Source organism: Rhinatrema bivittatum, chromosome 3 (assembly GCF_901001135.1).
Source record: "Rhinatrema bivittatum chromosome 3, aRhiBiv1.1, whole genome shotgun sequence".
Lineage (NCBI taxonomy): Eukaryota > Metazoa > Chordata > Amphibia > Gymnophiona > Rhinatrematidae > Rhinatrema > Rhinatrema bivittatum.
Window position 1 is genome coordinate 478,949,959 of NC_042617.1, and position 27,479 is coordinate 478,977,437.

Below are 27,479 nucleotides of genomic sequence, written 5' to 3' on the forward strand. Positions count from 1 at the left end.
GAGCCTTCATCCTAAGGATTCTCTACCCACAATTCTTGATATCTTCTTGCTTCTCCCTGAGCTGAAAACAATATTTCTCTAATGAACTAATCGTATTTATCTCGTCCGGGCAATTCAGCTTCATCGATTGTGTTTGCAAAAATCAACTGCTGTACCTTTTCATCTGCTATTTCAAGTATAGAATCAATACTTGAAGTAATTTTGATCACCAGCTGGTTCATTACTTCATGTTCTGATCTAATAGTATTTTTAGACAACAGGGTTTCACCATTATACTTGTGCCCAGATCAGTTCTCACTGCTTGATTTCTTCCTGGTTTGCTTATTTTTAGAAACCTACTTCAACCATGGTGCTGGAAGTGGCTGCTTATTATGGGGTTAATATACTACACTGCGTTAATAGTAACACAATTGTTAATACATGTTAAACAAAACACTTGCATTATCTTTTGCAACCAGTGTGTCAAAAGGATTGCATTAGTGTTAATGCAAAATCTGAGCTAATGAGGTAATGAGATGCAAAAGTATATAAAGCAGCTCAATACCTATTAGTGAAACATTATGTGTTAAAATGTGAAAATGTAATGCAGGTGCATTAACACATAAACCTTAGCTACACATTTCATTCATAAGTTACCTAATTTGGGAGAGCTCTACGTGGCATATAGCAGTTTAAAAACAAAAATTATATAAAATTATGCAAACAGACATACCAATCAGATATACCATACATAACCAAAGCAGGATGTTAGTGCAGTTAGTGTAGCTGGGTTTAAAAAAGGTTTGGATAAGTTCTTAGAGGAGATGTCCATTAACTTCTGTTAATCAAGCTGACTTAGGGAATAGCCACTGCTAGGGAATAGCCACTGGCATTAGTAGTATGGGATCTACTTAGTGTTTGGGTACTTGCCAGGTACTTGTAGCCTGGAATGGTCACTGTTGGAAACAGGATGCTGGGCTTGATGGTCCCTTGGTCTGACCCAGAATAGCTATTTTTTTTTTATCTTATGTTCTAATGCTTTGTTCAGGAACTGAAAATGGTAGACACACCAACAACTGTAAAAGGGGAAGAAGGAAGTTTACACTGAATCAGAAATATTTATAACCAAACTGAGAAGGGCAACCAAAATGATAAATGGAATGAAATGGCTCCCCTATAAGGAAAGGCAAAAGCTTCAGCTTGGAGAAGAGACATCTGAGGAGGGATGTGATGGAAGTCTATAAAATCATGAGAGGACTAGAATGAGTTAATGTAAATTGGTTTACTATTTCAGATAATACAAGGACTAAGGGACACACCATGAAGTTAGCAAGTAGCAAATTTAAACAAATCGAAGAAAGTTATTTTTCACTTCTTGCATAATTAAGCTCTGGAATTCTTTGCCAGGGAATGTGGTTAAGGCAGTTAACTTATCTGGGTTTAAAAAAAGTTTGGACAACTTCCTAGAGGAAAAATCAAGTTGACTTAGAAAATAGTGTTTGGGTAGTTGCCAGGTACTTGTATCCTAGATTGGCTACTGTTGGAAACAAGAAAGCATGAATCGCTATGAAAAGTTTGAATAATTCATAACTGGGCAAAGCAACTCCTTATCATGTTGTCAATATTGCATGTTGCCTTTGTAGTTCAGATTCCAGTTACCCTGAAGATTCTGGCCTCTGATTTAATGCAGAGCAATTGACCTTTAAAGTATAACTTGAAAAGTATGAATTTAATAATAATAATAATTTAATTTTTATGTTACTAGGAACATGGGCATGTGCTCTGCTAGGTTAGACCAAAGATCTCTTGAGCCCAGCATTTTGTATCTGACAGAGGTCAATCCAGCTCATTGGGCAGTACCCTGCAGATCACAAATAGTAGAGCCAGTTCCTTCTTGCTCACTCCCAAGAAGTCTGCCTGGCTAATGGAGTTTTTCTCAAGGAACTAATTCAAAAATATTTTAAACCCAGCTATGCTAGATGCGTTGACCACATCTTCTGGCAACAATTTTCACAGCTTAAATGTGCATTAAGTGAAAAAAACAAACAAACCTCTTTTGAGTTTGTTTCATGGAGTGTCCTTTAGTCCTAGCACTATTTGGAAGGGTAAATAACAGTTCCTTATTTATCTCTTCTACTCCCACAAATGATTTTATAAAATCTATCATATCACCTCTGTCATGATAGGTTACAGTTTGCCAGTATCAGGTGTGCAATTTCATATTTGAGTTCCTTTAGAATTCAGTGGTGAATACCATCAGGTTCTAGTAATTTGCTATTATTTAGTTTATCAATTTGCTTCAGCACCTCTTCCAGATTCATACTGATTTAATCATCACCTACACGCATCCTCTCCAATACCCACAAGGGCAACCACATCACCCCCATCCTCAAGGAGTTACACTGGCTTCCAATCCCCTCCCGCATCCACTACAAAACTCTGACCATTGTGCACAAATCCCTCAATGTTCACAACTCCAACTGGCTCGACCTGCCTTTCAACCCCCACCATTCCTCAAGACCCATCAGAACAGCCAATAAAGGCACCCTCATTGTCCCCCCACTCAAAACAGCCCGACACACTACCACACGTGATCGAGCTATCTCAATTGTCAGCCTGTCCCTCTGGAACGCTCTCCCACATGCCCTGCGACTCGAGCCATGCTCCATTAAATTCAAAAAGACGTTAAAAACCTGGTTATTTAAACGTGCCTACCCAGATTAGCTTCTCCACCACAACCTAGTGGCTATAGTATGATATTGTATGATACTGTAGTTTAAGTTCCTCTTTGTGTTTACACCCCTTTGTATATAACCTTTCTTTCAATGATGCTCTTATGTTATCTCCCTCCCAGTTCCTCTCCCCTGTTACAATGTAATTTCAATCGTGCTGTTCATTTGTAAATCGGTATGATGTCCTCACTAATACCAGTATATAAAAGCCTGTAAATAAATAACTAAATAAATAAATACAGTCTGTTTTAACATACATACTTTAGCATCTGTAGTAACATGTACCTCATTTGCACCTCATTAACATCATCCATTAATACATACATTGGGGCAGATTTTAAAATGTACGCGTGCACTCTACCCTTTTTAAAATAGGCCAGGCGCATGTAAGCCTTTTAAAATCCGGCCCTATATGTAGTTTTCCCCCACAGAACCCCATGAATTATTTTCAAAAGCTGATTTACATGCAGAAACTGGGATTTATGGGTGTAAATCCGTTGAAAATTAACCTTTTTAATGTGGAGTAAAACAGCTGTAGAAGTGGCATCAACATCAGAGTGCAGAGTGAGGCAGCAAAAGAAGTGGTTTCAATACAAGATGCAACAAGAGAGAAGCGGGGCAAGAGGAGCAGTCCAGGCAGCAACAGAGGCCGGGGCGGATTGTAGGAAAATATTGGTCCGGGGAATTTTTTTCATAACAGGCCCATGGATTATATATCTGACACCGTTGTGAGTTTTTTGTGCAGCACACATTTCAACAGCTCCCAAAAGCTTACCAAGCCAATCCTTGTGACCTGGAACCAAAATATCTCTATCGTAAATTTCACATTTTTCCCTAAATAACTAAGAAGTAGAGCACACCATAGACCAGGAATGAGCAAACTGAACTGCAGTCCTTCTTCCATCCATTCAACTGGTTGGCCCCTCACCCGTTTGGTTAAAGCTTCATATATATATATCCTGGATTTGTGATCTAGTGTTGCCAACCAACTTCCTCTGAACTAGTTGCCAAGCAATGAGGCAATTACACTGCCAACCAGTGGCTCAGAGATAGGGACACACTCACGCTCTTACTCTCTCACAGACATACACATATTCTGCTGTTGTGCTGCTGCTTTTGTGCTTACTTAGTGAATGTCTCCCATATCATTATGCAGGAGACATTAATTTTGCTTGCTGCCAGCCCTTCCCCAGCCTGCGACCCCCCTTCAACTTTCACTTTCCCACCCATTCTCTGCACCCTGTCTCTCCAGGAGACTCACTGGTTCCACAGCCGGCTCAGAGCTTAGCCGAGCCACCTCAGACAGAATTCTCACCAACAATGCAAGGTATTTCCTTCTGGCTCACCCCTTCCCTTTCTGTGACTGTAGCTTGCCTCCACTTCTCTGGTCCCCTCACCGTTGCATTCCTATTGACCGTATGCTACAGAGTCTGCTGTTTTTTTCAGTTATGGTTCTTCAGGCTCTGCTTTGTCTACCTACTTTAGGGGAGGGAGGACCAGAAGTAATCCATGCTGCTGGCTTTTTCTGGGGTTAAAAAAAGAAAATTTGGCCATGGCTGAGACTGCACATATCATTGCTGCAGCTAAGATTGGAGACATCCACTGACCCAAAGCAGCTCAGTTTGAGATGGAATCCTGCTTTCCCACATGAAGCCAGTGCAGCCAATGCCAGTGCATGAGTATAAGGCACCCTAGGTGAACCTTACAGCCTTGCACCCTCCCCACACATAATTATAGATTATTTTTAGTAGATTCTACATGGAAAAAGACATGGCACAGCAGTTGGCACTGCAGTGGTGCCAACTAGAAAACCTTGCAAAAAAAAAAAAAGACACTTGGAGCCCATATAGTATTAGGCCTATTGTTACGCATGTTAGGTGTGGGCTTGGCCTTTGGAAAGCCTTGAGTAAACTGAATTGCAATTACAATATAATATATTTCCCATACTAAAATAGCACTAACTTCCAACACTCAAACAGTAACAACCCTACCTTTGAAAAGGCAACATTGCAAATATTACATCAGGCCCTAAAACACCAATACACTTCCTATAAGGAAAACAGAGCATAGTGATGAATCAGAGAGCAATGTACAATGTTGGAGTTGCATCAGAAGTGTAGTATCAGGCTTTTGGTTAAGGGTAGTAACTGCCGCATCAAGCAGGTTATCCCCACGCTTATGTGTTTTCCCACCCCATGTCTTTGGTTGTTGTCTGAATCCAATTTCTCTTTTCCTCTTTTCCCCCCTGCCGTTGAAGCAGCAAGCAATGATGGAGTGAAACATGCTCTCACATGCTCACTGACACATACAAATGATCAGTAGCACATACAAAACATACACAGACTGCTCACACAAATGCCCAGTCATTCAGACACACTCTCTTCTCCCTCCTCCAGAGTTTAAAAGCCACAGCAGCTCCTGTGAATAATCAAAAACGTTATACTCACTTATTGGTGGTTAGGGGGTCTAAGCAAAGCCAGGGAATAAAGGTGTCTTTGTGGGCTGCCTGTTACTACTGGTGATTGTGCCTCTTGCCGTGGAAATCATGGCCTGCAATACCCCAGGACTCAAAATTTTTTTTTTCTTTTTACGGGGTCTGCTGCAGAGGTTGAGCCAGCACAGACATGAGGTGCAATTCCCTATCCTCTCACAGCTCTCTTGAATCCTCTCCCTCACCTTCAGCCGCCTCTCCTCCCTAGCTCTGCATCCTGGCCACCCTCTGCTGAAAGGCAGAGCTGGGGAGGAGAGGCAGCTGAAGGCTGGGGAGATAATCCAAGAGAGCCGCGAGAGGATGGGGAACTGGGCAAAAAAATGTGCAGAAATGGAAAAGGGCCAAGTGCCGCTGTAATCACGCTTCTGGCCATCAGGTTTCTCAACAGCTCTGGGAGACCACAGCACCCACCAGCAATACAGCGGAATGGACTCTTGTCAACACCAACCGTGTGATGATTGTCTGCAAAAAGTTGTGCATGCCTGGAGTATGAGAAAGTGAAAGACTTTTTTGATAGCCTAAATATAAATATATAGTGAGCAAGAGGCTCCTGCTATGCAAGAAGCACTGGGGACCTGGTGTTGGTCGCAGTTCTGCAGGCATGGGGCCGCTGTGATCAACACAAACCACATGATGCCCAAAGCCCTGATAGGGTAATCCACCCCTTACAGTGGCCCAACACAGTAAGCCACTGAACCAAAAGAAAGGCAGTGCATGAAGAACAGGCCAGGTTAAGAGCAGCTGCAAGGCTCCAAGATCCCAAAGCATCCGGAAATGGGCAGAGGAGATGTTTTTGTAAATTTTTTTCTTTTTGAGGGTGAACATCACAGCATGGGCAGGAGGAGTGAGCAGACAGGCAGCAACAATGGTCCAACAACACAGTAAAGTGCTGAACCAGAAAACAGCAGTGCATGTGGTGCAGGCCAGGCAGCGAGCAGCAGCAAGGCTCCAAGATCGGAAAGTATCCAGAGAGGAGAAGGGGAGGAGATTTTGCCTTTTTAAAGGTATATCCAGGAGAGAGAGACAGGGTAGGAGCAGCAGGCCAGAAAGCAAATAGTGGCTAACACAGCAAGGCGCTGAACCAGAAGAGAGGCAGGACATGAGGAGGAGGCCAGGTAATGGCAGTAGAAGTGGCAACTGGCAACAACATGGCAAGGAGTTGAAGTCAAAAAATGCGGTCATTAGTTTGATATAGCTGTGCACTCAGTCCACCTGCCACTTGCATGGCAATACAGGCAAATCCAGCAAAGAAGAATTTATCTTAAGGAAAATCAAATTTTCCACCAACTCTGGTGCCAACTCTGAATGATGTGGCTTCCTAATGTCTTTTGCCATTGAGAATACCTTTGCTATGTACACTGATTGCTGGGTAGGAAAGAAAATGCTGGGCGATTTTATTGAAGTCTGGCCTTGTGTGCCCAGTATGCCAACAGGTCTTTATCCATTCCCCGTATCCACAATTTGTGCAAGGGTCTTCTATGCTGGAGAGGGGAAAGAATACTGGTCTCTTTTGCCAACCACTTGAAGCTATGGTAAAAAAAAAAAAAAAAATCACACTGAACCTTTTGCACAGAAAAAGGAGGCAGCCATTTCTTCATGGCACTGCCCATGCTGCAGAAAACAATCAGATAATCTCTCTTTCCTGCAGCCACTGGTATGATGTCAGTTATAGCAGTAATCTTACTGTGATTGTACCCCTCTCACAGAGATTAGACCTTCTTCTGCTATTAGGTAGCACCCCACACTACAGCTAAAAACTATCGGGCCGATACAGTACAGTGCGAGCATGTGAGAGCATGTTTCATTCCATCATTGCAGTAAGGGGTAATAGCGTGTTGAAAACGCGCGCCCGCAACATGCATTTGCATGTTGATGGCCCTATTAATTATTCCCGCGCGATACAGAAAGTAAAATGTGCAGCCAAGCCGCACATTTTATTTTCAGAAATTAACGCTGCCCAAAAGGCTGGCGTTAATTTCTGCCGGCGCCTGGGAAGTGTACAGAAAAGCAGAAAAAACTGCTTTTCTGTATACCCTCCAACTTAATATCATAGCGATATTAAGTCGGAGGCCCCAAAATTTAAAAAAACTCAAAAATTTAAAAAAAAAAAATTTAAATCGGCCGGTGGCCCTTGGGTCGGAAGACAGACACTCAATTATGCTGGCGTCCATTTTCCAAACCCGTAGCTGTCAGAGGTTCCGAGAACCAACGCCGGCAAAATTGAGCGTCGGCTGTCAAACCCACTGACAGCCGCTGCTCCTGTCAAAAAGGAGGCGCTAGGGACAAGCTAGTGTCCCTAGCGCCTCTTTTTACTGTGAGCCCTCATTAGCATATTCTTCCCCCGAATCGCGCGCACAGGAGAGCGGGCTCCCGTGACTTTTACTGAATCGGCCTGAGTGTTGGTGAGCCCAACAGCATACGTTCATCTATAAATTATCTTGTATTCTAATCTTTTCTAAGTTTTGAAGCAAGGAGCTTTAGAATTTTTGCCTTTTCTCTCTGAAATTCAATATAGTAACATAGTAAATGTGGCAACTAAAGACCCAAATAGTCCATCCAGTCTGCCTAGCAAATTGCTTGGGTAGTAACTGCCTCTTTGTGCAGATTATCCCCTACTTTCTGTTAAGGGCAGTAACTGCCGCTCTGTGCAGTTTATTTCTATTTAGAAATGTTACATCTAAATTTAGCAGTATGTTATCCCTTTTCTACATTTCCTTCCTCTACCCATTGGGGATCCTCTGTATTATTTATCCCATGCCATTTTGAACTTCATTACCGTTCTTGTCTTCTCCACCTCTTCCAGGAGGGCATTCTATGCATCCACCACCCTTTCTATGAATATTTCCTGACATTGTTTCTGAGTCTACCTCCTTGGAGTTTCAAATCATAACCCCTTGTTCTACAGCTTCCTTTTTATTGAAAGGTTTTTCTTGTGTATGATTAATACCTTCTTGACACTGAATCCTAACTCCAAACTTTTGTCCACTCTTCCAGCTTTCCTACATCACTGTGCATTCTCTGTATGCCTTCAGGTGTGTCCATTCTGTTGCAGAGCTTAGTGTCATCTACAATAAAGACTTTGCTTCTAAACACCTCTGCAATATCACTCCCAAAGATGTTGAAAAGAACAGGTCCTAGGACCACTCTTGAAGCACTCCACTCTCTTATCATAGTAGGATCCATTTACCATTACATGCTGACTTCTGTCAGTCAACCAATTTGAAATCCATTCTCTCACTTTTGAGACCAACTCCCTGGCTTCTCATTTTATTCATGAGTCTCCTATGCTGGTCCATATCAAACTCTTTACTGAAATCCTCACATCAAATGCTCTTCCTTGATCTAATTCTCTAGTCACCCAATCAGAAAATCAGTCAGGTTCGTTTGACAAAAACTTCCTCTGGGAAAAACCATATTGCCTTGGATTTTGCAACCCACTGGATTGTAGATATTTATTTTATTTATTTAGCCATTTTATATACTGTCGTTCCAAATGAAGATCACTATGGTTTACAACATGATATGCATATTGTAGATCGACATGTACATTGACTTAATGTAATCATATAGCATTCATATGTATTATAAATCGATGCATACATTGACTAATGTAATCAGCGATGATAAATATCTACAGGGATGTTCTAGTACTTTTTAACTCAAGGTACCGGGATATAAGGTTGGTGGTTTATAAAATATGTTACAGTTTTATTTATTTGGAAGTTGTTGGGATGTGATGAGATATTTAGATCATTTGGTAGATTCTTAGTAAGTTAGTCCTTGTAGGTGCTTGCTCTGTGTTCAGGTAATTTCAAGTTATGTTATAGGCATTTTGAAATAACCATGTTTTTAGTTCATGTTTGAATGTCTTTCTTTCTGGAGTCAGATGTAGTGTCTCAGGTAGAGAGTTCCATTGAATAGGGCCTGCTATGGAGAGCACACGGTCTCTTATTTTTGTTAGATGAGTATTTTGTAATGATGAAACAGCTAGTATTCCTTTGTTTTGAGATCTTAGTGGTTTCTGTGGCTTGTATGGTTGTAGTTCTACGCCTACTAGTCCGGAGTTGTTAGAATGGATGGTGATATGTATTAATGTTAAGACTTTATAATTGATTTGGGATTGTACTGGTAGCCAATGTAGAGCTATCAGAGTGTGAGATGTGATCGAATTTTCTTGAACCTGTTACGGGTCCTTGCTGTGGAATTTTGTAGTAGTTGTACTTTTTTTTAGTAGACAGGTACTCCAAGTAGAAATGACTTACAGTAGTCTAGGTTTGAGAAGAGGAGGGTTTGCAGGACTGTGCGGAAGTCTTCGTGAGTCAGCAATGGTTTCAGTCTGTGTAATAAGCACGGTTTAGCATAACCTGATTTGATTAATTTATGAGCTATTTATTTGTTACTATTCTTTCCTTCAGCAGAGTCTCTCATAATCAAGATAAAGCTAATCAGTCTGCAGTTGCCAGCCTCCTCCCAGCTACCACTTTTGTGATGTGGTGGTATAACCGCTCTTCTCAAATCTTGTGGCATCGAGCTTGTTTCCAAGGATCTATTGAACAGGTTCATCAGCGGACCCACCAGCACCTCTTTTAGTTCTCCTAGTATCCTGGGATGTATCTCATCCAGCCCCATGGCCTTCTCCACTTTGTTTTGCTAATTCCACCCAAACATTCCCCTCTGTAAATGACTAAGAACAAAATAATCACTTCTCAAAGTACTCTTAGTTTCACCATCATATAAAAAAAAATAAGGTCATGACATGCAGCTGTCAGCTGCGATAGCCTGGTTGAAAATGTGCTGAAATATTATTTGTCCTGCTCCTTCTTTGTCCCATCCCCAAATGGCTCTGCTTTTCTGGCATTGAATACAAAAAAATGCTTGCTTTGCTTCCCCCAGAAACTTTAATAGGACAGAACCACATGAACCAAAAAGGATTCAGATTTTATCTAAAATAAACTGAAAATTGACTCATCAAAATGATTCCACATCTCTAATAATATGTCTAAAATACGATTGATGGTTTTCAAAATTAAAACACCATGCATTGTTGCAATGCTAAGGATTTCCTTGCATTGTTTTCCCATGAAAGAATAAGCTTGTGCTTTATGGTATTATCTGTATAGAAGGTTAAGGGAGCGAGTAAACCTCACTTTCCCAAAATGTATAGAGACATGCTGTCATTTCTATTAATTTTCTTTTAAAATTAGATTGCAAAATATTTTTCTTTATTACTTTTTAGAATTCAGTTATTTTCACTTTAACCTTACAGGTGAGCTGTCAAATATCCTCTGAGAATCAACAAAAATTTTCCATCGAGATGTCGCGGCAGCACAGCCGGTTTGAAAGAGATTATCGTGGTGTGTGGGAGCACTGGGAATGGAGCCCCAGTGCCAACCATATGAACAGTACTAACTGCAGCAGCACGACCAGCAGCAGCAACAGCAACAACAGACCTGGCCTTTTGCCTTTGCCAATTGTGCCCTCCAGACTTCCCACACCAGTCACGACAGCTTCTACCACAAGCAGCAGCGACGTGATAACAAACATCGGGACAAATCCCTCAACAGCTCCAACAACCAAAGTAAGATTCATTTTCTGTTTTTGTATTTTTTTTATCCTCATGATGTTGGAGTGCACGCAGCAGTAAAACGATTTTCACAAGAGACCAGACTGCCACAAATTTGTCCCGGTGTCGAGAACAGTTGTATGCGCAGTATGAAACCCTCTAACCTTCAATGAATACGGCCTGCTCTTAAGAGACTCACAGACAACAGATTGCACGTAACAGGGGTAATTTTCTAAGTGGCTGCATCGGTGCAGAGTCCGTAGGTGCTTGTTACCCACTCTAGTTTTCAAGGTGAAAGCAAGGGCCTATTTTTACTTGGAAGATTGCAGGAAAATTACCCATAAGTCTCCAAACCTGTTGTTTTCTGTGGGCAGTTTTCCCAAGAAAAGAATATGTGCATGCTTTTGAAAACAAATTCTAATTTTGTGTGTAAATGCAAGCTCCTCCCCCCCAACCCCGCCCCACCCCGGGAACACCTCTCTGCAAGCAGGGTTATGCGTTGGGCACTACATACATAAGTTACCTGCACAGGGGGGAGGGGATCAATTTTCATAAAGTCCATTTTCTTGGACTTTTTGAATCACCAAGAATAGTGAGTATCGATGATGGTACTTGCACAAGAAAATAACTCTGGCAGCATGCTGTAGAAACTAAGAAGTGGGCCTTCCATATCTTTGTTAGTGTATATGCCTTTCTGGGGTTTTTCTGTGGACCTAACTTACCTATGCATATTCTTACTCTTATACTGCATACATAACTGTATTTGGCCTGGGCAAATATGACTGAGTATCCTTGAGAATGTTACATGTTCTTACTTTTTCTTTTTGGAAGGCATTTAATCCTCCTGTAGAGAACACATTAAATATAATTAGCCATCAGGGGCCTATGTAGTACGTCATGTTAAAATCAGCTGTTAACTTGTGTTGACAGCTGATTTTTAATGGAGATGTTCTCTTTCAATTTAACATCCAATTTACTAACAGTTTAATGACTCTAGTAAACTGGGCATTAAATTAGATGTTGTTGTAGGAGATCACACTTATGCATTACTGCCACCTATAATAGAACCCGTAATATGGGCTTCACCCTCCTTCTGACTGAAGAATAAGGGCTTCCCATGGTCTACATTCCCTGCCATTCCGCAACCCCTGAGACAAGAGTAAAGCCCTCCATGGGCTGAAGTTCCCAGGGATAAAAGACAGGTGGGGTCGCCAGGCATGGCAAGAGAATGTTGTACTCTCTTCTGCCCCCATGGTCAGTTGGAAACCTTTCGGATAGGGTAGATGGAGAGGGGAATTACCTGGCTGGAGTGAGCCTTTATCTTCCTGTGTGGTTAGGGAGAGTTTCAACTTATGTAGGGCCCTTACTCTTGATCGGTAGGTGGGAAACTTTGACCCATAGAGGGCTTTCTCTCTTTACTGGGGTGTGGGCATTGCGGCCCCCATCTGGACTCAAGTTACTCGCTAGGGATAATGCATTTAGCTACATCTCTTGAGGTATAGTTAACTTTTGGCATTTACCAGTGGGTTAATGCAATTCACATTGCTTAATATGTTTTGCATTAATTTGTTCAGTATTAGTATGCTGATTTGAATGAATTTACATCTAGTGCAGCTTATTAAAAATATTTGCATTAAGTCCTTGTTAATTTGTGTTAATGATAATGTAGGAAACCAATTTAAAGTGTGTTAAATAGTGGAGGTTTACTGTGCTTATTGTGTTTTAATGTGATAACACTTGTTAAAGAATGTGTAATGCAAATTAATGCTTTCATTGATGATCATACTCTTTAGCAAATTGGCCACTTAGCAACATGTGTGAGGCAAAGTAGAGTCTCAGGTGAACAGGCACCATTTTGAATTCTGGTGCTGGCAAGGCATGAGCTACTGGGTCCCTAATGGGCATCAGTTCTACATTAGGGACCCAGTAGCTCCTCCAGGTAGGGGTGGTGGTCTGGGAAGGAAAGTGGCAACATGGGATAGGGGAGGGGTTTGTGATGTTTGGCATTTTGGACAGGATGCTGGGTTGTGCAATGGTTGTACACTTGAGGTGGGTGGCACCTGGGAGGGGGGCCTACAGGGATTTTGAGTTTTGGAAGAGGGCAGCATGTGTGTTTAAACCCTTTTAAGTATTAGTGGGCAAGTGACCAAGAGCATGGGCAGGTGCATTAACCTCCGCTGAGAGCACTGGAAAGCAAGGTGGTGTTAACTTTCGTTACTTATCATAGACCATGTTAATCTGTTTATATATAAATAAGCATTTTTGCGATACAGCTCCTTAATTTTTGTTGTATGTGAAAGTTGATTTTTTTTTTTTTCAAATCAGAAACAAGAAATGTTGGTTACCAATAACATGTTTTTTAATGCATGTTGGGTGCTGATTTCAGCATTTAATGCACATTAATCCATTTTTGAACCTTAGGAAGAAATAAAGGCCTCTTAATTTTCACTGTATAAAGAGAGGGTTCAATGTGGTGGTTTTTTTCTCTGAGTATTAATAAACCCCCTTCAGTTCCGTTTCACTTCAGTAGCTGTAAATTTTGAATTAAAGTAGACTCAAGACAGGGAAACGGAGCCATTAAAATTATTTAAAGTAAGTTGAGAAGAAATGGAAACTTTACAGCCATGCCATATTGATTTTTCTTCTCACTCTGTAGACAAGCAAGGTCAATACTGCAAAAGAGACATTAGCTAAATGTTTTCATTATAAATGTTCTGAGGATAGGTCATTTTATTTAAGCAGCAGTGCTGACCCTGGTGTGCATGTGCAGTGGCCTCTTCTCACTCCCAAACGAAGAATACATTTGGGTTATAATTTATAAGGAAAAACCTTGAGGCAAATCTTGTGGTCAGCACAGTTCAATGCTAGTTTATTACATTCCTCGCTTAGGAATTAGTAGCTCAAGTGTAACTGCTGGTTGGATCAGTGATTCTGTTCCAGGTATTGAGCAGATAATCTGTAGCTGTATTATCTTCTGGAAGCGAGAAGCATGGTCTCCAACATACCTATATATCTTGTAGATTATTTGGGGGAAGACTATGAAGGGGAGGGAGGGCTTTTATTGTTGGATGAATTTTCTTCATTTAAGGGCCTGATTCACTAAGGCATTTCTCCCATTCTATGTCTATGGGGAAACTGCCTTGATGAATCAAGCCCTTATTTTGCAATCATATTTTAATCTGTGGAAACATTAGGGAATGGTTTACTAGATGCTAAAATCAGAAATGTAGGGTTTATTCCTCCTTAGAAAAATATCAGCTGATTTTGTGTTTTATTTTTTTAGAAAAAATGCAGGACAAATCTCATGCATGTCATAGGCGAGGTGAAACCATGTAGACTGATGTCAAAATACTGTTTTGCAACATGAGGGAGGCTTGAACATAGGAAGCTCATTTTAAGAGGGCTAAAGTATGTTTGTCCACTTGAATGCATGGAAATAAATGTGAATAAACCAAAAAATATGACTATACCATTTTATTCGACTAACTTAGTAAATTTCTTGGTTACCTTTTGGATGATACACTCGCTTCCTCAGGTTAAAATGGAATGAGACTTTTTTTTTTATACCTGAGAGAAAGAGAATAACTCCCAAATCCTAGTGAACAAATGTATTAGTCCAATTAAGAGAGAGCATCTCCTTGTTATTTTGCTTATTGATCTTTATTTCTGTTATTTTCAGAGAGTAGCATGCAGGTAGGCTAGGAATTGGCATTAATCATGCACATGAGGGATTGCACACTTTAGAGCTTGCATGCCAATAATTTGCTGCTATTAAGCAGTAGTACTTTTATGTATAATACAGTTTTTTAGAATTATCTGTAGACCTTGTGCCACAATTTTTCATTTGCCATATCTGCTTACCTCAAAATCAGTTATAGTTGAAATTATAAGTAGTTATTAGAAAAACAGGTATTGTGGAATAATAGCTTAATTCAGTCGGCAACTGCATTATTTTAAATGTCTCATGCCTTCAGATATTTGTAAAGATTATTAAGGGCTATGACATTTTACAAGGTACTTGTATAACTTCTTGGCTGTGATTGGTATCTATAACTACAGAATATGGTTTTCCTAAATTATTTTCTAGACTGCTTATACAAGCTTTTGACACTAAAAATTTTACAGCACAGCTACAGTTCAGGAGTTTTGTCTTGGTTGTAATTTGAAATGTTATTACCAAGAGAATTCTTTTTATAGAACATTTACTTTTATAATCTGGAAATTATTTTAAAATGCCTGAAGAGGTTGATGAACATGCAGTATCTGTGAAATGAGTAGTACCAGGTACACTACCTGCTCTAGCTCATTCGTTTCTACTCTTGCGGTTCTTGTAGATATCTGTCCATTCAGGACAGTGTATTTTGCCTCTAGTGAAGCTTAGGATGGTTTTTGTATCCCTTTGGCTCAGGAGCATCTTTTGTCTCAGGTTGATAGCTGAGGTTTTCTATGGAATCTTGAGCAAAGTATTGTGGTTGCCATGTTTTTACACTTGAATATTTAAAAATAAGGGTCAGTAAACAAGTTGCTGATACCCTTTTATTGGACTCTGAGTTCATTTGTCTCTAGTTTTATAGAGCCATGCACCCTTCATCAAGTGCAGTTTTGATGTTAGTCCAATAAAAAAAGTATCGGCTACTATTTGTTGGTTGATCCTTATTTCTATACTGTCTGAAAGCATTCTTTATCACAACAAAAATCACTTACACATTTTGCAAGGGCTTTCAACCTTCATGAGTAATTTATTTGTTTATTAGCAACAGCACAACAGTGATTCACCTATGCTTCCTATAACTCTTGAACATCAGCTGGGTTATAGCGAGATCTCCCATTGTCATTTTTTGAGAAAACAATTTTGCAGACTTTCTGAGTAATGCATATTTTTGCACAATTTTCTTGAAATGGCTCTAATAAGGCTAACAGACAAACTCTGACTCTGCTTGGATCATGGGAAAAATGCTCTCATGATATTCTTGGATCTCTATTTCATGTAACACCATCGAACAGGATATCCTCATCGCATGCCTGAATGGCCTTGGGCTCACAGGCCAAGCACTTGATTAGGTCAAATCATTCCTCACTGCTGCATGCAAACTCTCTCTTGGCCAGGCATCTTCTCATCCTCACCCTATCCCATATGGTGATCCCCAAAGATCTATCTTCGCCCAACATTATTTAACACCTACTCTGCTCCATTTGGCAAGCTAATCAGACTCCCAATTTCTCTACCACACCTATGCAGATGATATCCAGCTCCTTTCTCCCCTAAACCCAGACCCTGGTCAATCAATTCCAAACCTGAAGAGCTGTCTCAAAAAGATCTCAACCTGGCTTCACTACAACAAACTTAGTATAACTCTCAAAAGGGGGAATTGCCTTGGCTTTGAAAGAAAAAAATTGACAGAATTACCCCATTTCTGAGAACATTCCACTGGCTTCCCAATCATTATGCTAGACAATTCAAAATTCTGATCCCTGAAGGAAATGAGACTATCATTAGGAAAAGAATTTTCTCAGGATCAGGTTTCTCCCACTGGAACTTCCTATCACTAGAAATCTGGCTCACACCTGATCTCCTCACCTTCAGAAAATGTCAGAAAACCTGGCCATTTATAATAGCCTTTTGCTCCAATCAGATCATTATTCCTGACTGCACCCCTATAATCCCAGCTCAGCCTCACCTAGACTGAGCTGAACAATGATGCTTCCACTAATCGCCACCCCCTTGAGTTGGTGATGCTTCACTGATTGACTTACTGTTTTTCCCCTACATGTGCTACTTTTCAGTAGATAATGCAATGGGTATAGGCTGTCAGCTCAGATGAGATTTGAAATTCACACATATATGGCTGCCCTAGCACTTGAAATTTGTTATACTAAAACCTACACTCTCGTGACTTTGCTGAGCATTGTCCATATTTGTTATATACCTGCCTTATTAAGTTATGCTATTAATGGAATTCATGCCTGTATTCCTGTCTCTAGAACATATAAACCTGTAAACCATGACCTTTACTTGCTAAACTGTTGATTACTGTACTTATATTCACTATAAAGCCCATTTGTACTATAACATGCTTTGTACTCCATGGTTAGAGAAGCGCGACAGGGAAGCAGATAATAAAGTCCATTTAGTAGGATGGACTATTTTTTAGAACCTTGCTGGAAGGGTTTCTCTATAATGTATGTAAGCACATGAGATTTAGATCATGATTGACCTCGCTAAATTTGGAGTCTTGACTATCTGTGAGACAATTAATGGGAGCTGCACTCTTTGATATTTTTCTGCAAACACTTTTGCTTTGTGGCTTTATAATTAATTTTTTTTAAAAAATTGTATGGGTATTTTTTTTTGTTCAAATCTTTTTATTGTAAAAATAATACATAATACTGAAAAAACAGACAAAAATTGCAAAAGACAAAGATGGAAATATCAAAGAAAAACTACAAGGACAAAGACAAAAATGCTAACCTACAAAACACAAAATACAGTCCAGGGCCGCACCGAAGTATGCCATAAAACAAAAGTATTACAAACTGCAGGTTGTGCAGGAGCTTAACTCACTAAAAGGAGTTAAAATAATCAAGTAGTTTCCACTCCTGAGACCACAAAGCAAGACTACTCTTAATAGCAAAAGCTTTTTCATACTTACAGTAGAGACAAATGGAATTCCACCAAAAATGTTCGTTAAGTAAGTCACTGTGCTTCCAGAATGACAAAATTTAATGAATGGGAAGAACAAGCAAAAAGTCCAATAATTTATGATGTATAGGAGAAAGAGCAAATGGCAAGGCCGCCCCCCGAAAAATGACAATACAGTAAGTAAGGGGAACATTCAGATGTAATACCTGGGAAACTATTCCCCACATCTTAATTTAATCTTAATTTAATTTAATTTAATCTTAATTTAATCTTAATTTAATTTAATCTTAATTTAATCTAAATTTAATCTTAATTTAAATTTAATTTAAATTAAATTAAATTTAAATTTAATCTTAATTTAATTTAAACTTAATTTAATTTAATCTTAATTTAATCTTAATCTTAACTATTCCCCACATCTTAAACTATTCCCCACATCTTAATAGCTTCTTTTCTATGCTCCAAGTTGTATTACTCCCTTGTTTTATTGTAACTGCATACCTTAACCTTCTCTTGTTTAATGTTTTTTATCATTATTATTACTACAACTATTATTATTATTATTATTAAGATAAATGTTAGTTTTTTACAGAGTTTTGTTACCTATCCACTTGTTAATTGTAAACCGACATGATGCGATATCTATTGCGAATGCCGGTATAGAAAAACTTAAAATAAATAAATAAATAAATCTTTTGCCAAAAAGAAAAAAACATGTGACAGAAATATAACATATGAGATAATGTAGCCTTAGCAGAAGAGTAGGGCCAACAGGAATGTGAGTGCAAGAGGCTTGCCCTAAAAAGAGGCTTGTCCTAAAAAGTTTCCGAGGAGTCCACACTGCTTTCTGAGAAACCAAAAAAGAAGATTGTGTCAAACTGGAAGACAATGAAACATGCAGGGAGGAACACCAGAAATACTTCCAATCCATAGCATCAAAAGAACATTCAGTGTCTGAAAGCCATAAATTTTGCAACCCAGTCTGCACAGGAAATGAAGATTCTTTCAAGGACTAGTGATCCAAAATCTCGGTAAAGCATATATAAATGAGATGAGTCAGAAAAAAGTAATTGAGAAAGCATAGAAGGTGTGAGTCAGTCACGAAGTTGCAACCAAGCATAAAACTGAGAGTTAGGCAAGGAATAGAGATCCCTGATTTAAGAAAAAGGAAGGAGTGATCCCGAGTAAGAGTGGAAAGGAACCAAATACCACAAGCTTGCTAGCCTCTCCAATTGACAGGGGCTCCCCCAATGAGAATATACTGATGATGATGCCATAAAGGCACAAGCCTCAAAAACCACAAGGCAGGAGCCAAAGAGTAAAAGCCCAATGGGTGGAATTTAAGATTGGATGGGACTTAACAGAACCAATAGGAGACATTCCCAGAACAACCCCTTTTAGGAGGGGTGCATGTATCTCTCATTCTAGATGCACCCACCGAGGTCCCTTAGGGAAAGAATGCAAAGCAAAGAGTCAATGATAGCCCTGTTGTAAAATGAATGCTTGATGGTAACTATACAATTCTGGAAAATTAACACTTATCCACCTTCAGTTTGGAGAGAGCTATACAAGGAGATTTATTATGCCAGAGAAAAGAAAGCAAGCAGCCAACTTGCTTATAAAAATCACCAGAAAAAAAATAGATATTGGAAAATACAAAATTTAGACGAGGAGTCAGCACCATCTTAATAATATCTAGCCTCTCCCACCAAGATAAATGGAGGGGAGATCAATGTAATACAGAGTCCTGTAGCATTTACAGTAAAGAAGCCTCACATTGAGAAAGGGTGAGAAGTAGCTCTGCAAAAAAAAACCCCAGATATTTGAGACCTTGTTCTGCTTTGTGAACTAATATGCGGATACGTCCACTCTAGACCCGGAAGAATTAAGGGCAAGAAGCTCAGTTTTATGCCAGTTGATTTGATGCCCAGAAAAGGAAGAGTAAATTGAGCTGAGAGAAAACAGGTGCAGAAGGGGGAAGCAGGATTAGCAATAAATAACAAAACATCATCTTCATAGGCTGATAGCTTATAAGTATCCGAGCCAAAATCTACACCTTCAGTAGCAGGATTATTCCGTATTGCCAGCAGTAAATGTCCCAAAGCCAGGTTAAAAAGGAATGCAGATAAGGGGCAACCCTGTCTAGTACCTCTATGTAGTTCAAAACGGGGAGAAAAACCTATTATTGAGATACAGAAAAGCTGAGGGATGATAAATTAATTGAATCCAAGCCAAGAAAGTACCAGAACAAACCATCTCAAGGTTTTAAACAAATATTGCCATTCATCTCTGTCAAATGCTTTTTAAACATCCAGAAAGAGAGAGCAATCAGAGGCGAGGGGAAGGATTTGGCCAGCTCCTGAACATGTAAAAAGAGGCAAGTATTATTAGAGATAAACCAATTCTTAATAAAGCCAGATTGGTCAGGATGAATAAGGGTACCCATAACATCTGCCATCCTAGAAGCCAGTATGTTAGTAAACAATTTGTAATCTGTATTCAAAAGAGAAATAGGTCTATAATTAGAGACTAACCAGGGATCTTTCTCTGGCTTTGGATGTACCACAATACTGGCTCTGAGAAAAAATAAGAGGCATGAGAAGACACCGAATCAGAAAAAAATGTGGACAATCTAGGAACAAGCATTTTCTGAAAGGCCCGATAAAAGTCCACATTAAAGCCATCCGGTCCAGGTGCCTTTCCATCTTTCAGAGTTGACAGAGCGGAGACAATTTCAGCCGAAGTAATGGAACTATCCAAAAGCATTTGCTGATTCACAGACAGAGAGGGATGCAGTAACTGTGAACAAAACTTGTTAAGATCAGATACAGAAGGGTTAGATTCAGGTTTATATAAAAATCTTGAAATGCTTGCTGTATATCAACATCAGATAGCATAACCCCTCCAGACAGAGATTTGGTCACTTGAATGTGTTTCTTTTCCCTTTTCTTTTCAGAAAACTAGCCAAAAGGTGCCCACATTTATTATTTTCTGCATAATACTGAGCTTTCTGAATGAAAAGAGATTTACCAGCATGTAAAGTCAAAAGTTTATTATACTCATTGTGCGTCTTCTGCAAAGCTCATTAAAGTGGCGTGAGATGGGCAAGAAACACGGTCCTTTTTCAGCTGAGCCACTGAGTTATGTAACAAGGAAAGTGCAGCACCTTGGCCTTTTGAGATCTAATACTGTAACTTATAATCTCCCCCCTGATTGTGACTTTGAAAGCAGCCCAAAGTGTTGGAGATAACACATCTGAGGTATCATTGAGCAAATAATCAGCAATTTTACCCTGGAGGAATTCAGGAAAGGCTGAATCCTCCAAGAGCGCCAAATTAAACCGCCACATATGATCTTCCACTGAGGGGGAAGCAAGAGAAAAAAAAGTAAGTAAAATGGCAGAATGATCTGATACCAAAACGGGATGTATGGTAGTGGAAGAAATGCTAGAGGCAAAGAAACCAGAAACCAAAAAATAGTGAGGGAGGGAGGTGGGGAAAGTACAATCTCTACCAGTAGGGTGAAACAGTTGCCACTGATCCACAAGACCGGAGGCAGCAATAAGGCTATGGAAGAACCTTATATGCCTTAGTGCAGGAAATTTTGGCATTGGATTGCTTATCAAGAATGAGATTTAAAGGGTGATTAAAGTCTCCCCCTATAACCAGCTGGGAAGAGCCCTGTTCCAAAACCTGTGAAAAACATCTTGAAAGAAGACAAGGTCATCAGAAGTAGGAGAATAAAGATTGAAAAAAGTAAAATGCTCAGACCCCAGGGTAACTCACAAAGACACCCAATGACCCTCAGAATCTGCAGAGTGTTGTGTAACCTGAACCCCCAGCTGTTTATGAATTAAAATAGCTATCCCGTTCTTCTTGTATTGTGCATGACTGAAGAAAACCTCCCCAACCCAAGCTTGCTTCAAATTAATTTATTCCGCTGACGAAATATGTGTCTCCTGAAGCATAGCCACAGCATCATGCAGAGAATGTAAATTCAATAATATTTTCTTGCATTTAATAGGGTATGAAAGACCATTAACATTGAGAGAAATTACTTGTAAAGTAGAAGCAATAGCCATAATACTAAAATGCACCCAAAAATGAGCACAACATACTCAATGAGAAGGCATACATTACAAACCTATGGATTATAATAAAAAAAGAAAAATCAAGGCAGTCCAGTAAAAAAAAAATATATATAGGAAAAAAAAAAAAAGGGAAAAACATGAAGAAGAAAGTGGTATTATGACAAACAACCAGAGCCAAAAACTTGGCAATATGAATAAAAGGAGCCTTAGAGCAATACCAGTGGCCAGACAAGATCCAACTGGAACAAAAAATGAAATGAGAATACGCCCAAGCAGGAATGTGAAATATAAGAAATGTAATTCCAAAAAGAGTCCATCACAAAAAGAACAGTGTTTCCCCCCTGGGAACACTGATGTGTAGCAACCAAAAAGGTGTAGGCAATCCAGGAATCACTGACCTACCAGGCACGAAGGAGAACCCCCAACTATGACCAGCTTAGTCAGAAATGAAGAAAAAACAAGGTGACGTGAGATAAAACAATGTCAGGTCACCATTTCTTGTGCAGATTCTAATGAAGTAAGAAATGGCATGGTCCTCAGGCACCAAAAGATCTTCATTTAACAGTGACAGGTCACTCCCATCCCCGCCAGATAGAGGAGGCCATATCTCTCCCTGCACCTGCAGGCATCGTTGGAAGGCCAGAAAGGCTTTATGGTTCACAGCCGTAGCTTTGGCTAGATCAGGCACAAAAAGGAGAGTATGCCCCTGAAATGTAATGGGCGATTTGGCATGAGCAGCAGATAGCACCTCCAAAACCTGCGGGTAGCAGAACAGTTTAAAAATGATGGTCCTTGGAAACTGAGAATTCTGAAGAGGCCTAGATGGAATCTGGTGGGCCGTTCAGTCTCAAAAGGTAAGTCAAAAGACAACTGGAGGTAGCTCAGAACAATGGTAGTCAAAAATATTATCGTATCGGAACCTTTGGTGCCTTCTGGAACTCCGAGGATGTGTATGTTGTTCCTGCAATTCTGGTTTGCTAAATCCTCAAAGTCCCTCTGCAAGCAATACACCTTGGGTAAGCTTCGGGAGAGGGCCCATCGCTAAGAGCAGTGAACGCAGTCTGTGACTCGACCTCCTTCAGCCACTTTTGGAAGGCCATCAATTGCTGGGACATGGTTGACAAATCCAATCAGATGGCCAATATGCTCCAGATTAATATGAAAACTATATCTTTCAACTGCTTCAGCTCTGCAAGAACCATGTCAGCAGATGCCACCGGTTTAGCATGCAACAGTTTTTCCAGCGATGAAGGGTCCTTTTTCGAGTGCTTTGTGCCAACAGCAGCTGCAAAAGCAGCTATAACCTTCCCAGATTTTGCGGTAGATATTGTCTTGCTCTCCCATTATGAAAAATCCTAAAAACACACTCAAAAATAAGATGGGCAAAATACAATTTCAGTGTGGATCTTGAAGAGCAGCTGGATCAAGAATCCATCTTGGTCACTGCTCAAGAGCTCCCCCTAATTGTATGTTTTTATATAGACACTGAGATGGGCCTTTACCATGGCTATAATTTGTGAATGCTACAACTAAATAGATGATCACCTGAGCTCTGGTGATCATCAGACATTTAATATAAGAGCAAATACCAGGGTCCTGGTCTTCTAGATTTTAAGGTATGGAAATACGTAAGGAAGGTTCTGGCAAGATGGAAAGATCTTTGTGAAGACCAGAAGTAAAAGACAATACCCACACTTTCCATTCACTAAACATTTCTTTTGTTATTATTAAAATTGTATGTATTAAACTGGGGCCATCATATGTATAGGATCTTGGTAACAATCAAGCCCCTTAGTTTAATCATTTTATCCGATACATTTCCTTTTAGTAAATAAAATGTACTTTCCAAAGCCAGCAGGTCTTTCCCTGCATAGTTCCATGTTTCTACTACTACTACTACTACTACTACTACTATGACATTTTTAAAGCACTACTAGCATTACTAGACATATGTAGTATTGAACAAATATATATATAAAAAAAAATCAATCCTTGCTTCATTGAGCTTATAGTCTAGTCAAGTGCTGGAGTGCCAAGTCTGTTTATTTCCCTCCATATGAAGAGGTTATTTGGCATAGTATTACAGTCATAGTAATGTTAATACCAGGCCTGGATGATGATTAAAGAATGAACCCTGCTGAACAGTCAATCCCCTTGATATATGGACAGGGTAGATATGGTCCATTAGGTAACCTAAACAGTATGAAGCAGTGAGAGAGAAAGTATAATTTCTTTAGACTAATTAAGCTTCATCACGCAGTAATTTTGTCTGATACTATCCATCATGGTGATAAATGCGCAATCTATAGTTAAAAAAAAATACAAAATAAAAAAGATCCTAGTATTTATATAATCTTATCAACAAAGAGAAACCTGCCTCTTTCTGTATAACAGAGACCTGGTTGTTGGAGACAGACCAGGTGATTCTTAACCAGTTTGTGTTAGCCAATTTTTCAGTGATATCCCTGTCCAAACCAGAGTGATTGAGGGGGTAGGTTTAATGGTTGTAAGTAAAAACTCATTAGACTTATCCACTATTGAAATTTCATTAGACTTATCCACTATTGAAGTTATGATGCTTCCTTTTAAGTTATTTAATGTGTCTGGTTTATTGCCCTCCTGGGCTATTATCCCATAATATATCCTTACTTGTTGAGCTGTTGACTGATTATAGATTCAGATCCTACTTTTACAATAGTTTTAGGTGATTTTAGTTTATACATTGGTGTTTTACCTTTATCATTCTTTTGCAAAACTTTCAATGCTAGTCACACACTGACCTGATGTTTCATAGAAACAGATTGAAATACAAACATGAAAAAATGAGAACTTTTTCAGTCTCTTGGTTGGATCATAGACTGATTTCAGCGGAATTTCAAAATCACAATGTAACTTATCTTCTACCCGAGAACCAACTTATTACTCTGTGTCGGCATGTGGACACTAAAAAAAAATAAAAGAAAAGCTGCCAAGGCCCCAGGAATGGATAAATTATGATACCATTTCTGTGGCTGATTAGGAAAGAACAACTCAGATGGTAATGGATGAATTCACCTCCTACTGTACTTTCAGGACAGGGGATGGAAAAAGAGCAAAGTTACCATGGTACTCAGAACCTTAGAGGAGAGAAGATTACAATAACGTGAACATAAATGGCATAAAGACAAATCTACCTTGAAGTATAAAACCCAATTAATGGTATATAGACACGTGATTGACACCGCGTAAAAGCTTTTCATTTCCAAAAACAATCCATGACACTGACTTTGATGAAAAATTCATTTTTTTGATAGTGAAAAATCTTGCAAGAATTCCTATTAGATCATCATCAAGTGCTAGTTTTGGTTCCTTACCTTTTGATAATGATGTATTTGCAGTGTTTTCCATCAAAAGGTAAAAAGGTTATGTAGTAAATTTCCTGATTTATCTGATAATCTTACTACCCCTGCTATTATATCTGCCTCTCGATTGGATACCTTTTCTATGGTTTCAAATGTGGAAGTCCAACATATTATGGATAAATTAAATTCATCCTTTTTTGCATTAAATTCCATCCAAGCAGGTCCTTTAAAAGTGTGGTGAATCTGTCACTAGTTGAAGAATATTTTCCAGACTCTGTGAAGACCACCATTAGGCCTATACTAAAAAATTCTTGTGCTGACCCTGTCATGGCTACTCTGGCTGGTTATGTAGGGTAACCCCCAGGACAGGATTGGTCTGGAGCCAAGAACAGGGTTGTGCAGGATAGAATCTTCTGCCTAACCAACCACTTCCCCCTTGGGTTGAGCCCTCAGATTCTGATACAGGCAGGACTTGCACTATAGGTGCACCACAGGACAGCTAAGCAAATGGACAAAACAGAACCAAACCTACAGACCGGATACATCCAAAGACAAGGCTAAACAAGGCAAAAGAACAGAGGGCCAAACTAAGGCCATAAACAACCAAGAAGAAATAAAAGACAAACATGGACACAACACAGAGAGGAGGCTACAATAATGGGGCTAAACTTAAAGCAAGGACAAGGCATAGATTAAAATGAGAGGCCACAACTAGACTTAAGCAGACCCAAGCTGAGGCAGGGAGCAGCACATAAGGGAGGCTTATATAGGAGTGGCAGTGCTGAGTCATGCTCAATATGGCTGCCAGCAGGCTCTCCATGCTTGAAGAACTGAAGCAGCATGAACATGATCTACTGAGGGCCCCTGCTGGCAGTATCCTTACAGTCCCATTGGAATTGGGAATTATAGACCTATATTAACATTGCCTTTTTTGGCAAAGATAATTGATAATGTTGTCCACAAACAATTTTGTGATCACTTAAAAGAGAATACCCTGTTAAACTTGGAGCAATATGGATTTAGAAAAAATGATAGTGCTGAAGTTTTTCCGCTCTCTTTGACAGATACTATTTTATGGGGTTTTAATTGTATCCAAAGTTATATTCTGTTTCTAGATATTCTGACAGTTGATTATAGGATATTAATAACACAGTTGATTATAGGATATTAATAACACATCTCGCTAAGAATTACTAATACTGTGCTAAAATGGTTTAAATCATTTCTAGATAACTCGGTACCAAGTGGTACTTGAGATCCACAATTCTAGGTGGTTAGAAGTTAAAGCAGGAGTACTACGGGGTTTGACACTCAGTCACACTGTTTAATGTGTACCTGACCCCACTGTGCAAATTGTTGGAAGGATTATGATTAAACTTTAGGATACATGCAGGCAATATCCAGTTCTTTCCAGTTAGAAACTCCATAACCTCTGCCTTAAGTGAATTGGAGGTTTATCTACATGCCATTCAGAAATGACTATTCCACTATAGGTTATCATTAAATTTATCAAAAATAGAAGTTCATTTTCTCTCCAGATGAACAGTCACTGATGAGCTTACTTAAATTCAGATTTGAGGGGCAAGAGATCTCCATCTCCCCTGTAGTATGGGATTTAGGAGTATTGCTACTAGGTTAACAGTGAAAGCCCACGTTCAGAATCTGATTAAATTAGGCTATTACAACCTGGGGATAGTAAGAAAATTATAGCCATATTTGCAACCCAAAGATATCCTACTATTTCGTCATATTATATTATTGTTTCCACTTCATGGGCAGTATTTCTATTATTTTATTGTAATTCTATGTTATAAAACTGAGGTGACCTCGCATGGCTGCATGGTATAATGCATGTATGAACTTGCTCAGTGAAGCTTAGTCAAAGTTCTAGAAACTTTGAGATAAGTTTTCCATGCCAGGCTCCATGAGATGATGTCACCCATGTAGGAGGACTGACATCCTGCTGTCTTCGGAGAACACCTGTTGCAGGTAAACAAATCCTGCTTTCTCTCCTTAACTTTCAGTTTAGTTAGCCATACTGTGTGTGTGTTTTCAGCTTATTGTGGCTGAGAATCATTTGAGCTGTCTTCTGTTTTCTTTACATGTTGCCAACAATTATTGGCAGTAAACCGTCTGGAAATGGAATCATGTTTCCCTCTGCCAGTGCTAGAATGAATGCAACTGTCTACTTAGTTAAATTAGCTCTGATTTAGGTGGTACTGGGAGAAACTAGTGAACTGAGTAAAACTGTTTTATTTGTGGTACCACAGAGTGACTTATTTCACCAGCTAGGTACCTCTATTTGTGGAATAACTCCACTACCTAAGAGTAATACTGCTATACTATAAATGCATTATAGAGTTGGGTAAGAGGCTAGAGGCTGGCAGATGAATTCTCAGATCTTTTTCATATAGAATAAAACAAGACAAACTATTTTTTAAGCCCATTTTTACTCAGACTTGTGGTTAGTTAAATTTTAAGTGTGATGGTGTTGAGTGATTTTGGCATGGGACTGGGTAACTACTTATTTTGCTTAACTACCCAGTATATTATACATAAACTTTTAAACTGTCAAGTAAACATATCCAAAGCTTGGTATAATGTAATTCAGTAACATAAACAAGAATGAAAAGTCAAAGCAAG

At 39.4% G+C, this 27,479-nt stretch overlaps 1 protein-coding gene across 3 annotated transcripts in view; it reads left to right on the forward strand.

Annotated features, from left to right (window-relative positions):
• Positions 1–27,479, forward strand: part of KLHL29 (kelch like family member 29) — a 1,215,123-nt gene that overhangs the window by 502,280 nt on the left and 685,364 nt on the right. For all 3 annotated transcript variants that reach the window (XM_029595999.1, XM_029596000.1, XM_029596001.1), the window contains one exon: positions 10,469–10,780. In XM_029595999.1, the coding sequence (XP_029451859.1) occupies positions 10,469–10,780 (312 nt within the window). The remainder of the gene's footprint in view (positions 1–10,468; positions 10,781–27,479) is intronic.